Source organism: Nematolebias whitei, chromosome 3, assembly GCF_014905685.2.
Source record: "Nematolebias whitei isolate Nwh7 chromosome 3, NemWhi1, whole genome shotgun sequence".
Taxonomy (NCBI): Eukaryota; Metazoa; Chordata; class Actinopteri; order Cyprinodontiformes; family Rivulidae; genus Nematolebias; species Nematolebias whitei.
Window position 1 is genome coordinate 39799381 of NC_056500.1, and position 17041 is coordinate 39816421.

A 17041-nucleotide genomic window follows, 5' to 3' on the forward strand; every position below is an offset into this window, starting at 1 on the left:
AAAAAAAAAAAAAAAAAGGGCATTCTGATCTGCTCAAAATAGCTTATTTTTCCTTCAGGAAATCTTCCTGTTCATCACCAGACAGTTAAAGGGACTAGAAGACACAAAGAGCCCCCAGTTCAACCGATACTTCTACCTGTTGGAGGTGAGTGCAGTGATAATGTTAACTGTGCATTGTTTAAAATATCCTGATGCATGCTCACATTGTTTAAAATGTTTGTCACTTTCAATCAGCAGCACTTCCTGCTAGTTTCACTCACATCTCTTCTCATTGACTGTTCAGGTTCAGAGCTCAACCACTTTGGCAGAAAGACAGTCCATCCCACCATTCAGTAGCCCTATTCCTGCTGATTTATTATTATTATTATTTTTTGTTTAATTTTAAACTCCTGCTTAAACAATATTTATAGTAAAGTCTTTTAAACACTGTTTATAAAAAGCTTTTTACAGCTTTGACTGTTTAAATGGCTTTGACCTGTTAACTTTGAGAAATTTCATTAAGCTATGCAATTATGTAATCATTTCATCTGTAATGGTGCTGAATGTTTTGTTACTGCTTTTGAAATTATAAACACAGTAAAGGTAACTATGCATTAAACATTTACTTCAAATAATTAAATGTTTAAGAAGAAATGTGTTGAGTAATGCCTCAATTCATATTTATGCTTAAAAAAAGTGCTTTTTTTCATACCAAGAGGTTCTAGAAATGTAGAAAAGGAATACCCTGCACTTGCAAATGCTAGAATCAAATTAACACTCTAAACTACAACTATTATCTACAGTCACTTACAGTACTTTCAGAAGGGTCAAAGTCCCATCACCAATCACAAGTTACCTTAAATTGATTTTTCTGTGATGAGGTGCAGCATTGCCAAAGTTTTCAGCTGATTTCTTGCTCTGGTTCTGCAGTAATCATCATAAATGACAGCAGTGCTGCCACCTTTACTGCTGGTAAAAATGAGGTCTACTTTAATATGTTTATTCATGCAGTACTTCATGATGTATATATTCCTGTTTCTGCTGCACAAAAACACCAAACTTTGTTCACTTACAGCTGAATCTCATGTTTGGTTTTATTTTATCTGCATTTTGGACTCTGAAAATATTATTTCAGGTTGTCTCACTGGCTCTCATTAGTGGAAGAAAAGGAGCAAAAAGAGTTTGGTTATGACAGCTCCTGCAACCGGATGACAAAATATACAATTTATTCTCTAAAAAGGCTAAATGCTTTTTTTTATTTAACCGAGACGATAGTTCTACGATTTAGCTAAAAAAACTTCAAATTCTGGCATCCAACATTTATTTATTTTTGTGTGAAATGGCTCCAAACATTTGACGTTTTTGATTTTTACATCCATTTTACTTTCAGAATGAAAATAAAAACGCTGAGCAATAAGCATTTTGAGTAGATTGAATCAAGCTTCAAGTCATAGTTTGCATCAAGAATTTTTTTTTAACCAAGAACTCTTCTGAATCCTTTCAGTTTTATTTCACTGCTAAGTTGTTGAACATTTCTTGTGTTGTCCACAGAACCTTGCATGGGTGAAATCATACAATATCTGCTTCGAACTGGAGGACTGCAATGAGATCTTTATCCAGCTCTTCAAAACACTCTTCTCTGTTATCAGGTAGGAAATTTGTGGCTAATTGCATATATCAAACTTATTTCTTTTTTTTTTTTTTTTTTTTGAACCAATGAGCTGCATCGCTGAAAACACTGATAAGTGAAGAGAATTGCGTGCATCTTCTCATCAGAATGCAAACTGACGTACTGCTGGTATGCAGCAGGTGAAGGAGGTAGCCACAATGCAGAACTGGCATCATGTGAGGGTGAGATCACTGAATGTGAGGCTCCGTTCAACAGTAATCTGTTCAACAAGTGATGGAGGGTTGTTCTGCCTCTGTTTGGAAGGTGTCTATCTCCAGAGAACTGCAGTGGCCGAACGACAGCCTTCTTCCTTTTTGTGCACTGCATTGTAGTGAAAATGGAGAAATCTTGTGCCTTTCCTGACCACTCTGCAAAAACTGTCCAGGAGAAATGATAGAGGCTCAGACAATTTTATTTCTGCCTCCAAATGTCCAGTTTTTGTCCTCTATCGAAAAGTAAAAAGGGGGAAATGCCCTCTGTACGTACATGTTGTGAGAATAACTCAAAACTAAGTGAGGTACTGACTTCCCTTTTGGTGTGTGACTGCATCTAGACATAAGAAAGTGTATTTTCAAAATTGAGTTGCCACATCAAAATCCAAGATGACCGCCACCTTGATCATTTGTGGAAGCTGTTTCCTAGTTTGTCCATTGATAAAAAGTATAGTTTCCTCAAATATCTAAAAAAGTTAAATCTGGTCCTCTGGACATTCAAAAAAACAAAACAAAAAAAAAAGTAGAAACGTTTCGTCTTTCATCCGACAGATTGTTTTGCTTTGTTTTGTTTTATTGAATGTCCAGAGGACCAGAATTAACTTTTTTAGATTTGTCTACCTCGATTATTGAGCATGCATCAGGATGTTTCCTCAAATAATTGTGTTAGTCAGTGGGGTGGCTGAAGATTAATTTATGGTGGTCAAGGCCACCAGTGGTACCCCCTGGCTCCATCATTGCACCTGGTGGTAGGTAAAATTGCTTCCTCCGCTTGCCAGAATCCATCACTCTGTGTTGGCTTGTGTAGATGAACATATGCATGAGATATATTCATAAATTAAACGGATTCTTTCATTTTTCTGGACTGTATATAATGTGCATTGAATTTAGAAATGCAACGTGAGACGTTAATTATCTTTGACTCACCAAACGACAGTGGGTCATTTATTAACAGAATCAAAGTTTAACACATCACACATTTACATTAATTGGCAAAATATGGAAAATAACAACATGGCTAATTTTAGCAAGCTGTACAATTTTGATTATCCACACGGCGGTGGATGAGAACTTTACACAGACATTTCTAAAATATCTGGAATGATTTCTACCTGATAGAAGAATTTTAAAGATGGAAAGATGAAGTTTAAAGGGAGAAAAAGATGGGTGAGGGGGTTTGTTTGTGTCAGCATTCAGGACGGCACTCTACGGGCTTTTCTCAGCTTCTTCCCCAGTACACTTAGGTGTTATAAATCAACTTTTTACCTGGAGATTGTCTCCACTGGTACGAAAGTCCATTCAACGCACCCTTTCACCGTCTCCGTAGGAACAGCTGTGAATCGTCCGAAGTAGTGACGGTATTCCGTCCGACACAGGTTCACCTCACGAGTGGACTTCACATGAGTGGAGTCCGTCAGAGTTCCACCCAGAGGTGGAAGATGTTATAATCCCATAAGACTCGGAAGAGCTCTGTGGTCATGTCAGGATCTTCCTGTTTCCCAGCACGGGAGCTGCAACGACTCCAACTCGACTCTCCACCCGACTCTCCTCGAAACCGGTTTGAACTAGGAAGTACCGACATTTTAAAGAGCTCTATTTCCGGTTCATTTGGGAGTTTCTGATTGGTCAATATCGACCAGACAGGGGTGTGTTTTGTGACGTAAGAGGTCACTAAATGTCAGAAAAACAGCAAGGATGTTATGGAACAGATTGAGCATGTTTTTAGAGACAGGGAGAGAAATGTTTGGGCGAGTTGGCGGAAAAACAGGTGCCAACAGGTGCCAGCTTCTCTATTTACGTCTGAGAGGATGTAAAACACGACAGCTCGTTCCAACAACTGGTCTGCGTTTGACTCCAACCTTGGACCACTTACACTTGCTCATTTAAAGACAGAAAATCAGAAAATGCATAATTACTCTGTAACAGACCTTAACATGAATTCTAACTTTGCATGAGGATTAAAAATCATTATTACTGTTTCACAGTTAATTAAAAATGATTAGTTCACTGCAACATCTAAAATGGTTTGAACTAAAAACACTTTGATTATCAACATTTGTAAAACAGTAATGATAATAGAAAAGAGAGTGTTCTTTCACTTGAATTTTCAAGAAAGAAAGTCTCAGGATGGGTCAACCTGTATTTCTGGATGCAAATCATTGAAATGACAAGTTCTGTCCCATATGATCCTTAAGGTCAAATCCTGACCTTAGGCTTAGTTCACTACACTTGTATAAGGAAAAATGAATAAAACTCCCTTGTACAACTCACCATGTTCTCCTCATTGTAACTCCTACCCATTTGAATATATTGCACTAAAAACATTAAGGTTTACTTTGTTTCCTGTTCAGTTCTAGTCCAGAAAAACACATCTAGAACTGCAAACTTTCACTGTTGAAATCTGTCAGCAACAGGGGACATCGGCGTATCGCTTGTTTATCCTATTCAAGCATTGCTCAGATGGCTCTGTGGTAGTCTTGAGCCACAAAGGCACCCCCCAGAAAGGTTTAGGACCCAAAGGATTTGCGTCAAACATGTGAATGCAAGTTTTTAAAGAGCTGTTCTGATGATGCAAGCAACACCTTGTCAGTATTAGACAGGTGGTTTTAATGTTGTGGCTAATTGTCTCCTATTTTTATTTGTTATGTCAAAAGAATTATTAAACCTATTTTTAAAATCAAATTATTGATCATGTTCTGCTTGTTTCACTGCATACTATGAGTTGGCATTAATGTTTTGGAGTTTCTTCCTCACCAGCAACAACCATAATCAGAAGGTGCAGTTGCACATGATAGACCTGATGAGTTCGATCATCATGGAGGGAGACGGAGTCACACAAGAGCTGCTGGACACAATCCTCATTAACCTCATACCTGCGCTCAAGGCAAGTCTCCAGAACCTCAGCAGTGTATGTTGTGTAGTTGTTGCACCATTCCTTTGTATCATTAAGGGTAAAGTTTGCTTTCGGGTGACGGGAAACATTTTGTGAGCTTCTCTTTTTCTATTTTACTAATGAAAAAAATACAACACTGTCAACACTCTGACCAGAAGCTCAGATTCTGTTTGTCTTTGGACTTTTTTTTAGCTTATTTGAAGTTAAACTAACTATCAGTGTTTGCTTGTAACAGAGCCTGAACAAGCAGGCCTATGATCTTGCCAAGATTCTGCTGAAGCGGACGGTCCAGACTATTGAGACCTGCATTGCAAATGTGAGAAGCATCTTGTTTTAATTTTATTTTCTCCATCATTTGTCTGTTTCTTCAGTTTTGTTTTATTTTTTTCTTAAAATATCAAGTTCAGTACTTTAACAATGAACTAAGAATTTAACTTTTAACTACTTTAGCGTACAGCTATTTCAGCCATTTGTAAATCAAAACGTTCAACTCGTTCTGGTCTTTATGGTTTGTTTGTTTTTTATTTGTTTTATTTAGGGTTTTTTTTTAGCTTTATTTACATTTTTCCCCCATAGAAGGCATCTTTGACATCTACTTCATTGAACTTCATTTTTAGTTTTTAGCTATGGTCTTGCTAATTTTAACTTTTAGGTACTGTTTTACTCATTTTTGCTTTTAACTACTGGTTTTAGTTCTTAGCTTTCGTGCTTCTAATTTTAGCTTTTGTTCATTTTAGCTTTTAGCTTTTATTTAGCTAATTTTGTCTTCTGTTTACTATGTTAGCTTTGTTTCTGATTGTTGTAACTTAAAACTATTTAGTTTCAGCTTTTCAACACATTTTCACTGAACATGTTTATTTTTGTGTATTCCCAGTTCTTTAATCAGGTTTTAGTGATGGGGAAGTCGTCAGTCAGTGACCTCTCTGAGCACGTGTTTGACCTCATCCAGGAACTGTTTGCCATCGACCCCATGCTGCTTACCTCAGTCATGCCTCAGCTGGAGTTTAAACTTAAGGTCAACACAACACTCACTTCTAAAAATAAAAAATAAAACGACACTCCGCACTTTATGTTTTTGTCCTTTAGATGTTAAGTTATGGATTCAAAACTATTTGGGGAGCTTTAACTAATTTTCAGCTCATTTTAGCTCGTTTTTGTCTTGGATCTGTGCTCCATTAGTAAAATGAAAATAAATTTTAAATCCAACTGTTCCTTTAAGATGTTTCCTATGCTGCATGAGTGAAGGAAAATAAATTCAGGGTTTAATTTTATTAACGCCTAAATTAAATGTGTGGGTTTTTGCTTGCAGAGCAACGACGGTGAGGAGCGTCTGGCTGTTGTTCGGTTGTTAGCAAAGTTATTTGGGGCCAAAGACTCGGAGCTGGCCTCTCAGAACCGACCACTGTGGCAGTGTTTCTTAGGACGGTGAGGAGCGTCAGCACTTTACTGAACATGTGATCGGGTGAATCACAGGGAGTTTATTCAGTGAGCCTGTCCTTGTATTTAAGAGCTAATAGGCCAAAAACAGGTAAACTGATAACATTAGCTAGCATTTATTACAGTAATTACAATTATTTTAGAAGGGGAAATCTGGTTTACAGAAGAAATGTACAGATGAGGATATTTGAGTCTTTTTTTTGTGTTTACCTTCACGTCAGCATCTAATGTGTCTGAGCTGATTTATGTGTTAAATCTCACAGTTTCAGTTAAATTCTTTACACGCATCTGATGCTTTCCTCCAGATTTAACGACATCCACGTCCCAGTTAGGCTAGAGTGTGTAAAGTTTGCAAGCCACTGCCTCATGAACCACCCTGACCTGGCACGAGACCTGACAGGTGGGCTTCAGTTCGTCTTTGTGGTTTTGTATCTCACATGGGTGTGTGAGTCTTTAACAGCAATGTGCTCGCACGTTCTTTGTTCAGAGTATTTAAAAGTGCGGTCCCACGACCCAGAGGAAGCCATTCGCCATGATGTGATTGTCACCATCATCAATGCTGGAAAGAAGGACCTGAATTTGGTCAATGACCAGCTGTTGGGTTTTGTACGAGAGCGGACGCTTGACAAGAGGGTAGGACGAATGTGTAGAAACACATCATGTACAAATAATAATCCTATGTACATCGTAGGAGTACAACAGTTTGTTTCTTAGATGAATCATTTCTGAGCAGCAGTTAGCACCGTTAGCAATCCTAATTAAAGTCTTTCCTCTTCAATCTGTTTTCCTCCCCCTTCACAAATGCCTTCTGTAGTGGCGTGTGCGTAAGGAGGCCATGATAGGCCTGGCTCAGCTTTACAAGAAGTACTGTCTGCACCACGAGGCTGGAAAGGAGTCTGCCCAGAAGATCAGCTGGATCAAAGACAAACTGCTGCACATCTACTATCAGAACAGCATCGACGACAAGTGAGAGCACACGCAAGATGGGACAGGATGTTTTAGATTTAAAGACGCAATACGCTTTGCGCAGGACAAAGATGTGTTTTGTTAAGCTATACACTATAGCTTAAAGGAAAAACACAACACAAGCTAAATTTATTAAGAAAATTATAGCAGCAAAATGTAAACCCTCTCCCTGCTAAAGATACACACGATCTTAATAAAAAAAGCGGCGCTGTCAGATGGATCTGACTGTAAGACTCTCCTCCAAAGGTTTATTTTATTTTACACTCATCAAAAGAACGTCCATCCATTCATAATTTTGTTTTTTTTTCTTGTCCGGTCCATAACTTCTGATCTGCTCAGCACATTTTAATGAAACTTTGTTCACGTATACATCATCACTAGCCAGAGTGTCACGCTTGCTTCATCATCCCAGCTTCATGGTTAAGGTCACAAATCAAGGTCAAATATACAAGGTCTTTTTTGTTTGGCTCATTGTTATAGATTGCTGTATAATCGTTTTGTAGATAGGCGTATAATGTGCCGAATGCGATGCTCTTGTTGTTTAATTTAATAATTTAAACTGGTTTTCCGGCAGGTTATTAGTAGAGAAGATTTTTGCCCAGTACATGGTCCCTCACAGTCTTGAAACAGAGGAGAAGATGAAATGTCTGTACTACCTGTACGCCTGCCTCGACACCAACGCTGTCAAGTTAGTATTCTTACATTTTCATCTCCCTGTAAAATATGCACAGCTTATTTTTTTATATTTTATACATAAATATTGACCTGTGTATTGATCCAGAAGCATTAAAGGTGGGTAAAATCTTAAGCCTATATCCGCTCACGACATAAAAACAAGGCATTAATGGGGCGGCGCGTCCGTATTATGAGGGCAGTGTATTGATTTTCTCTTGTTTTCTCCGTGTGTAATGGATCGTTGCTTTCAGGGCCCTGAATGAGATGTGGAAGTGTCAGAACATGCTCCGAGGTCTCGTCAAAGAGCTGCTCGATCTTCACAAGCTGCCGGTGGTGAGCGCGCGCGCACTGATCGTTTTAAACTTGTAGAAAGATGAGAATCCAAATGTGTTTATAACATGATTTTTCCTCTTCCTGCTAGTCTGAATCCAACAGCACGGCAATGCTTGGGAAGCTCATGAGCATCGCCAGTAAGTTCGATGTAAACCTGCAGTATTTGATTTATTTTTTTTGTTGTTGTAAGGTTTACGCTGCATCAGTGTAACCGACTTCCTTGTCTGATGCAGAGAACCTGCCAGATGCTGGGAAGGCCCAGGACTTCATGAAGAAATTTAATCAGGTTCTGAGTGAGGATGAGAAGCTCAGAGTCCAGCTGGAGGTGCTCATCAGTCCCACCTGCTCCTGCAAACAGGCCGAGATCTGTGTGGTGAGACGACGTTCTTTATTTCACTCTCCCACTTACCTTTCAAACACACATGGTGATGTTAGTAACGGGTCTCCTCCATCCTTCTGTGGTTTCCAGCTCTTATTTCACCCCAGATGAGCTCAAAGCTATGGTTTCTTTACAAATAATCATGAACTTTGCTAAAAAGCACGGGGCTAAAAACAGCTGTGAGAATAACTGCAGACTGTCCAATAAACCAGACTTTAGTGTTTAAGAATAAAAACTCAATTTTGTTTCAGATGAGAATAATCATGCTCTTGTCAGGCATCAATAATTAAAAAAAAACAAAACAATACTAATAAACATTAACGAACACAAACGTTTGACATTAGTTACATTCTATTTTTTTGTTTAAGCTTGTATACTTCGGTTTCTTTTTGACGATGAGGGGTAAAATATTTTAGTGGGCAGTTTTTTTTTTTTTTCACAAAACCTTGAGTTTTAAGAGACTTTGTATATAGAGACCTCATGGTGTAATCGCTGAAATATTTAAGCGGCTACAGACACCAAACGAAGCATAAACGCTCGTGTTTATTGTGTACTTTTGTGCAGAGGGAGATCACTCGGAAGTTGACGTTCCCAAAGCAGCCCACTAACCCGTTCCTGGAGATGGTCAAGTTCCTGCTGGAGCGGATCGCTCCGGTTCACATAGACTCTGAGGCCATCAGGTCAGAGAAACCTCCGGGGAGCCAGATTTTACTCTATTGGAACTTATTCAAGTCTGAATGGGTTAAAATCCTGTTAGTTAGATTGGATTATAGTTTAGATGTGTTTGGTGATTCTGTTCCTTCAGATTTAACTGCACAGAAGCTCGGTGTCTTTGATTTCTCAGCCACACAGTGTTTCGTGTGTTGTCTGTCCATTTTATCTGTTACTCTTCATCACTAAAAGGCTTTTGTCATTCATTGAGACACCTAGTGGTGGTGGTGTGTAGCTGCAGGCCTCAGTCTGGCCTCTTTAACCCTTTCCTCTTTATGGAAAAACACCCAGAGAAAGCAGTCTCACTCTGAATGACACACACCGTGTTCATAAAAGTCTGTGGGACTATTTGGTCTAATAAATGTTTTTATCTTAAGACTTTCAAACTGGCAGAAAACATGTGGATTATCTTGATATCACTATAATGTTGGTGATGATCGTTGTGTTTCGCCTCAGTGCATTGGTAAAGCTGCTAAATAAATCCATTGAGGGAACAGCTGATGATGATGAGGAAGGTGTCACGCCTGACACAGCAATTCGCTCCGGCCTGGAGCTGCTCAAGGTAAAAAAAAATAAACAAATGAAACAAACCCCGTTAATGGAACTGATAGAAAATCAGTTAAGACTGGATAACAATTAGTAAACCTTAAGGAAAAGTTTGTATAACCAATATAATGTTGGAAAATGACTGAATATCTCTTTGTTTTTAGGTCCTGTCATTCACACATCCCACAGCATTTCACTCAGCCGAGACCTACGAGTCTCTGCTCCAGTGTCTGAAGATGGAGGATGACAAGGTGGCCGAGGCTGCCATCCAGATTTTCAGAAACACTGGGCAGAAGATAGAGACCGAGTTACCACAGATACGATCGTAAGAGACCATGGTCTTTTGATGAACATCTTTATGCAGCTGTTCAGAGTTTATATTACAGGTGCATCGCAAATATTTAGAATAACGTGGAAAACGTTCAGTTGTTTTTGTCCAACATTTCAGAAAGTGTAACTCATGTTATATAGATTCAATACACACAATGAAACATTTCAAGCCTTTATTTCTTGTAAATGTGATGATTATAACTTACAAATAATACTGAAAACACAAAAGAAAGTTAGAATATTCCAGAGACAGCGGTTGATATCTTTGTCAGTGTGGGCCGGAGCCAAGTCCTTCTGGAAAAGTAAACCAGCATCTCCATAAAGTTCATCAGCAGAAGAAGCATGAAGTCTCTAAAATGTCCTGCTAGATGCTGGGTGGACTGTGGACTCCAGAAAACACAGTGGACCAGCACCAGCAGAGGACATGGACCCAAACCATCACTGACTGAAAACTTCACTCTGGACTTCAACAACATGGATTCTGGACCTCTCCACTTCCTCCAGACTCCAGAACTGACATGAAAATTTAATCTGAAAAGAGGACATTGGACCTCTGAGCAGCAGTCCAGTTCTTTGTCTCCTCAACAGATAAGACACTTCTAGTGTCTCTGGTTCATGAGTGGCTGGACATTTGTAGCTCATGTCTAAAAGTCAGCTGATCAGGGTGAGACACCAGGAGTTTATAATGAGGAACCTCTGCACGATATTCTCATTTTCTGAAACTCTGAATTTTGGTTTTTCATTATTTGTAAGTTAAAATCATCAAAATTACAAACAATAAAGGCTTGAAATGTTTCTCTCTGTGTAATGAATCTATGAGTATATATGTTTCACGTTCTGAAATGATTGACAAAATAAATTGTGCTTTTCCACGATGTTAAAAATTTTTTAGATGCACCTGAAGCTCTAAAAATATGACAGTGTATAAAATAAAACCCACAGCGTGTCTGCAGCATGTCTCATCTCTCTTTCATAGAAGTATTTAATATATGTTTTTTTTTGTTAGTATCAGTTTGAATGTTGGAAAATGGCTCCCAGGGAGAAGGAAGCTACCTCCAGAGACAAAACAACCTAAAGAGTGTGTGTGCTCGCCACACGCAGAGGCAGAAAGTCAGATATATGTCTGACTTGGTGTGGCACACAAATAGCAAGTGCAGTTTATGATGAATTTTTCCTCATAAACTGCCTGTAGGAGCAAGTCTTTAAATCTTAACAGGAGGCCTAATTATTTTTCAAATGGAGCCTAATTTTCCCTCAGAGCATCTTTAAATGTGTTGTGGTTAAAAATAACTTGTTAATCTATTTAATCAGTTTAAGTCTGCTTGCATCCTTTCAGGACAGAAAAATAACTTGTCAAGAAGTAAACAAATGCCTCCTTGTTTCCAGGATATATTTCTAAAATGAAAAGCTGTCTGTATATCTGATATAACTCCTGCAGCCAAATGTTTTACTTTTATATACACAATGAATCATTTCTTCCCCATCTTGTGCACAAGTCTGGAGTGTTAGCACAGACCTTTGCTGCGCCTGTTTGAACCCTTTGTGTGGTGTCATTCAGGACACTGATTCCCATCCTGCATCAGAAAGCCAAGCGGGGAACACCTCACCAGGCCAAGCAGGCCGTCCACTGCATACATGCCATTTTCAACAACAAGGAGGTGCAGCTGGCACAGATTTTTGAGGTGGGGAATTATTTTCAGATTATCTAACACAGTCTTTGTATTGAAGTGTGATTTTTATTTGTGTCAACTAGCCTTTTTTTCCCGCCCATGCTGCAACGTTTATTTACCAGGAAATGTTTGTTTTTTTTGTTCACAGCCTCTGTCGCGCAGCCTGAACTCAGACTTTCCAGAGTTGCTCATCACCCCGCTCGTCTCCCTGGGCCATATAGCCATGCTGGCTCCAGATCAGTTCGCCTCACCAATGAAGTCCATCGTGGCTAACTTCATCGTGAAAGACCTGCTCATGAACGACAGGGTCTGTGGAGCATTTAACACAGTTTACACACACTCAGTTCAGGTGGTAGTCGTCTCGCTCGTTACTTAGAGCAGAACGACCTTGTGTTGGTGAAAGGACTTGTGGGTCTTTTCTTGTGACTACCTTTTTATTTTTATATGCCTGTTGACAGACTGATGTATTATTGTATAATCTTTATTCATACATCTGTAAACTTTCTCTTGTCTGACTCAAAACTTCTGATCCTCTCAAGATAATTTATAATTTTTAATAAGAGTTGGTTCACAAACTGTACTCTGATAAACAGCTCTTGCTCCAAGGCTTTGGAGCAGCTAACAGTGAAATATCGACCACATTATCTACACCACAAGTTCACAGTGGCTTTCATAACAGATGTATATATATATATATATAGTTCTGGATGCTAATGCTAACGATGCTCTGCGGGAGCTTCATGATCATTTCAGCTCGCTGCAAAGCAAACACCCTGAGGCTCTTTACATAGTGGCTGGTGACTTTAATCATGTGAATCGAAAAGACTGCCTCCCAAAATTTAACCAGCATGTGGCCATACCAAGACGTAGAAACAACACGCTGGACTGTGTTTACTAGAGATGCACGGATCTACTTTTTCCGATACCGATATCTGATGTTTTGTGTCTGCCGATACCGTATCGGTCTGATACAGAAAAACAGTGCTGAATTCTGTTCAACAAACTCAGCATGCTCTTTAGAGTGAAATCTCTGGAGATGCTTGATTAAGTTGGTAGTGTTACAACTGGAAGTTTTAGTTACACCCCCTGGAACCGTTGCTGTGCACGTATTGCACGTAGCTGTCGAATGTGTTGGCTGAGGTAGTGTGAAGTAGTTCCAGATGGCTGATCCTTTCGCTCGCTCCATTTTGAAAACGATCTGTGCAGTGAGTTCGCTAGCGCGTGACGTCACTCAGAGCACAAAGTATAGAATTGGAGATCTGCCCAGTCATGGATTGGTCACATTGTGACCGATACCCTATCCAGAAGTTTTATCAATATCGGGACCTATACCGATATTGGTATCAGATCGGTGCATCTCTAGTGTTTATACGAACGTAAAAGATGCATACAAAGCCGAACCCCGCCCCCATCTAGGATTCTCTCATCACTATCTTTCTGGCTCCTGCTTACCTTCCCCCGCTGAGATGCTCCAGACTGGTACAAAAGAAAGTTAAATCTTGGATTCAGAATAGTGGCCCCATACTGAAGGATTGTTTTGAACAAACAGACCTGGAACAATACACATCCTCAGTTTTGGGGTACATTAGTAAATGTACTGATGACGTCACCACCATAAGATATGTGAAAAGTTACCCGAACAGAAAACCTTGGCTGAATACAGAGGTTCACACCCTGCTGGAAGCTAGGAACACTGCCTTCAGGTCTGGAAACGCACAGGAGCTGAGAAGGACAAGAGCTGGTTGCTGGTATTAAGAGGGCCAAGGCCACATATGCACAGAGGATCCAGGGTCAATTCACCTCACACGACCCACGGAGCATGTGGAGGGGCATTAAGTGTATAACAGATTATAAGGCAGAAGTGAACATCGCCCTAGAGACCCATCACTGCCTGATGCCCTCAACAAGTTCTACGCATGCTTTGAAAACCCAAACAGACCACCCAGCACCAGACTCGCCCCACCACCGGATGAAGAGCTTCTCCGCGTGACCTCAGCAGAAGTAAGGAGTACCTTCAGGAGGATTAACCCTCACAAAGCAACCGACCCAGACAACATCCCCAGGAAGTTGTTGAAATACTGTGCCAGTCAGCTCTGCGAGGTGCTGGCCAACATCTTTAACTCCTCACTTACCCTGACAACATTTCCCACCTGCCTGAAGACTGCCACCTTCATCCCAGTCCCAAAGAGCTCTACAGTGACTGGTCTGAATGACTATCGGCCAGTGGCCCTCACCCCGATAGTCGCTAAATGCTTTGAAAAACTGGTCATGACCCACATCAAAACACCCATCAACATCAACAAGGACCCTCACCAGTACGCATACCGCGAGGACCGATCAACAGAGGACGCCATTTCCTCTGTGGTCCACACTGTTCTCACCCACCTGGAACAGAAGGACTCTTGCGTCCGTACGCGCTTTGTGGACTTCACATCCGCCTTCAACACCATGATCCCCCAAATCCTGAGGGACAAACTACTCACACTAGGACTAAGCCCCTCCATTTGCAACTGGGTCCTAGACATCTTAACAAACAGACCGCAGTCAGTGAGGATCCACAACTTCTCCTCCTCCACCATAACCCTCAGCACTGGCTCTCCTCAGGGATGTGTGTTGAGCCCCCTCCTCTTTACTCTGCTCACGTATGATTGTGCACCTACTCAACCAGGCTGTCACATTGTAAAGTTTGCAGATGATACAGCAGTGGTTGGATGCATCACATCAATGTGAAGAAGACAAAAGAACAACACCCCCCACCCCAAACATAGGAGCATCTGTAGTGGAAGTGGTCTCCAGCTACAAGTACTTGGGTATATACCTGAATGACAACCTCAGCTGGGGCAACAACACCACCAGCCTGATCAAGAAAGCTCATCAGAGACTCTACTTCCTCAGACGGCTGAGACGAGCTGGTCTGTGAAGCTCAGTCCTCACCTCCTTCTACAGGTGTGCAGTGGAGAACATCCTGTGTTCCAGCATCAATGTGTGGCATGGAGGCTGCACAGCTGCAGAAAGAAAAGCTTTGCAGAGAGTGGTGAAGGCTGCACAGAAGACTGTCGGAGTCGGTCTCCTCACCATCACAGACATCTACACCTCCAGATGCAGGAAGAGGTCCACCTGCATCATGAAGGACCCCACTCACCCAGCACACACACTTTTTTGCCCTGCTCCCCTCAGGAAGGAGGTTGAGGAGCATTAAGTGTAGAACCACTAGACTGAGGAACAGCTTCTACCCTGAGGCTGTTAGACTCATGAATATCAACCAGGATAATCACTGTGAAAAACCACATCATGTTGCTGCTGATCTGTTTCATGTTGCTGCTGATCAGTTTCATGTTGATGTGTTCAGTCATACTTATCTGCTCACACAGACTCATATTCGTGCTGCTGTTCGGCATATTGTTTTTATTTTTTATGCTGTTAGTGCTTAGCATATTTTTAGTTGATGTTTTTCTTAGTTCATATCTTAGATCTTATTACTGTTTTTTATTTTACATTTTATTGTTGGATGTAACTGAGACACTGTGTACATAATCTCGTTCCAGTGGTGCGAACGACAATAAAGAATCTCTGAATAATTCATATGAATTTGTCAGTAAAATCACAGTCCATCACTAGAGAGTGTCACTTTTTTTATCACCCCAGCTCTAAGATCAAATATTAAACAAGATATTAGCTCGTCTGTGCCATTGCTATATATTGATGGTTTGCCGTATAATCGTTTGTTGACAGGCGTATAATATGCCGTATGTGGTACTCTTGTTAAATGTAATATTTAAGCATCGCAGTCCATCTCCTTTTACTGCAGTCTTTACTAACTCTATATCATCAGTAGATAACTTCATTAAAAAATGCAGATACACACACACTCAAAAGCATAAAAACATAATCTTTGTCTTTGTATCTTCAGACAGTGGGGAACAAAAATGGGAAGCTGTGGACCACTGATGAGGAAGTAGCTCCTGAGGTTTTAGCAAAGGTAAGAGACCCGCATACCTGTACTGTAAAGTACTTTGCAGTGTTAACCAACTGTATAAAATATTCAAAAAATGTCACAGATTTGAGTTAGTTTGCCTTTTTATTAATAATGGAGACGAAACACGTGTGAGTTTTCCTGTTCCTGCAGGTTCAGGCCATCAAGCTTTTAGTGCGCTGGTTACTAGGAATGAAGAACAATCTGTCCAAATCTGCGAACTCCACCCTACGTCTGCTGTCCGCCATGCTAGTGAGCGAGGGAGACCTCACCGAGCAGAAGAAGATCAAGTATCTTTCTATTCACTCTGAGACATGAAGTGTTTTGGGTTGTAGCCCTTCAATTTACCAGTGTAGTTATTTATTCCTCATTTTTATTTCTTCACAGTAAATCAGACATGTCTCGTCTGAGGCTGGCAGCCGGAGCAGCCATCATGAAGCTGGCACAAGAACCGTGCTACCATGAAATCATCACACCTGAACAGTTTCAGCTCTGCGGCCTTGTCATCAATGTTAGTTTCACCCTTAACCTCATGTTTTATCTCAGCGCTCTCTCGTTTAATAACTATTTAAACAGATGCCGGATAAAAATGTTGAGCAGTTAAAGCTTCAGTGATGAATGAAACCTGTTTCCTGGTGTTAGTACGGTGGAAAACCACCGTCAATCTTACATTTTCAGCAGATTTTTGCACTTGTCAGATCTGTGTACAATTTATTATATCTTAAAAGTAATTCTAAACATTTTCCTTTAGGTTGAACTGTTTAAAGTACTGTTTTTAGGCTCTAACTTTGCTGGTGCCTGACAGGATGAGTGCTACCAGGTCCGCCAGATCTTTGCACAGAAGTTGCACTTGGCTCTCGTCAAACTGCTGCTGCCCCTGGAGTACTTGGCGGTCTTCGCTCTGTGCGCCAAGGACCCGGTGAAGGAGCGGCGCGCCCACGCCCGACAGTGCCTCCTCAAAAACATCTCCGTCCGCAGAGAGTACATCAAACAGAACCCCCTCGCTCAGGGTCAGTTTTCAACCTCAGAGTGTTTTTTGTACCGAAACCGGACAGGTGTTGTAACCAAACATCTCTGTGTAAAAAGACCAGTGCAGCACTTCTGAGAAAGTAAAATTGTAGATCCACAGAATTTTACACGCCACAAGAAGGAGGAAGAAGTGGATCTTTATCGAAATAAGTTTCCAAAACCACCTTATAATAAATGCTGCACAGAGAAAAGTTAAGTTAAGTTTTTAGGAGCCTAAACAGATAAATAATTAATATTTT

The 17041-nt window shown here is 40.5% G+C and overlaps 1 protein-coding gene across 1 annotated transcript in view; it reads left to right on the forward strand.

The window, feature by feature from the left end:
• Window positions 1–17041, forward strand: part of pds5a (PDS5 cohesin associated factor A) — a gene marked incomplete in the record, with an annotated part of 50430 nt that overhangs the window by 21096 nt on the left and 12293 nt on the right. The window contains 22 exon segments of the mRNA XM_037698255.1: window positions 59–145; window positions 1531–1628; window positions 4618–4744; window positions 4989–5069; window positions 5628–5768; window positions 6063–6178; window positions 6496–6590; window positions 6678–6823; window positions 7005–7156; window positions 7731–7844; window positions 8083–8164; window positions 8253–8301; window positions 8398–8537; window positions 9108–9223; window positions 9711–9816; window positions 9965–10125; window positions 11689–11812; window positions 11949–12107; window positions 15711–15779; window positions 15927–16063; window positions 16161–16284; window positions 16579–16783. Coding sequence (XP_037554183.1) covers window positions 59–145; window positions 1531–1628; window positions 4618–4744; window positions 4989–5069; window positions 5628–5768; window positions 6063–6178; window positions 6496–6590; window positions 6678–6823; window positions 7005–7156; window positions 7731–7844; window positions 8083–8164; window positions 8253–8301; window positions 8398–8537; window positions 9108–9223; window positions 9711–9816; window positions 9965–10125; window positions 11689–11812; window positions 11949–12107; window positions 15711–15779; window positions 15927–16063; window positions 16161–16284; window positions 16579–16783 — 2629 coding nt within the window.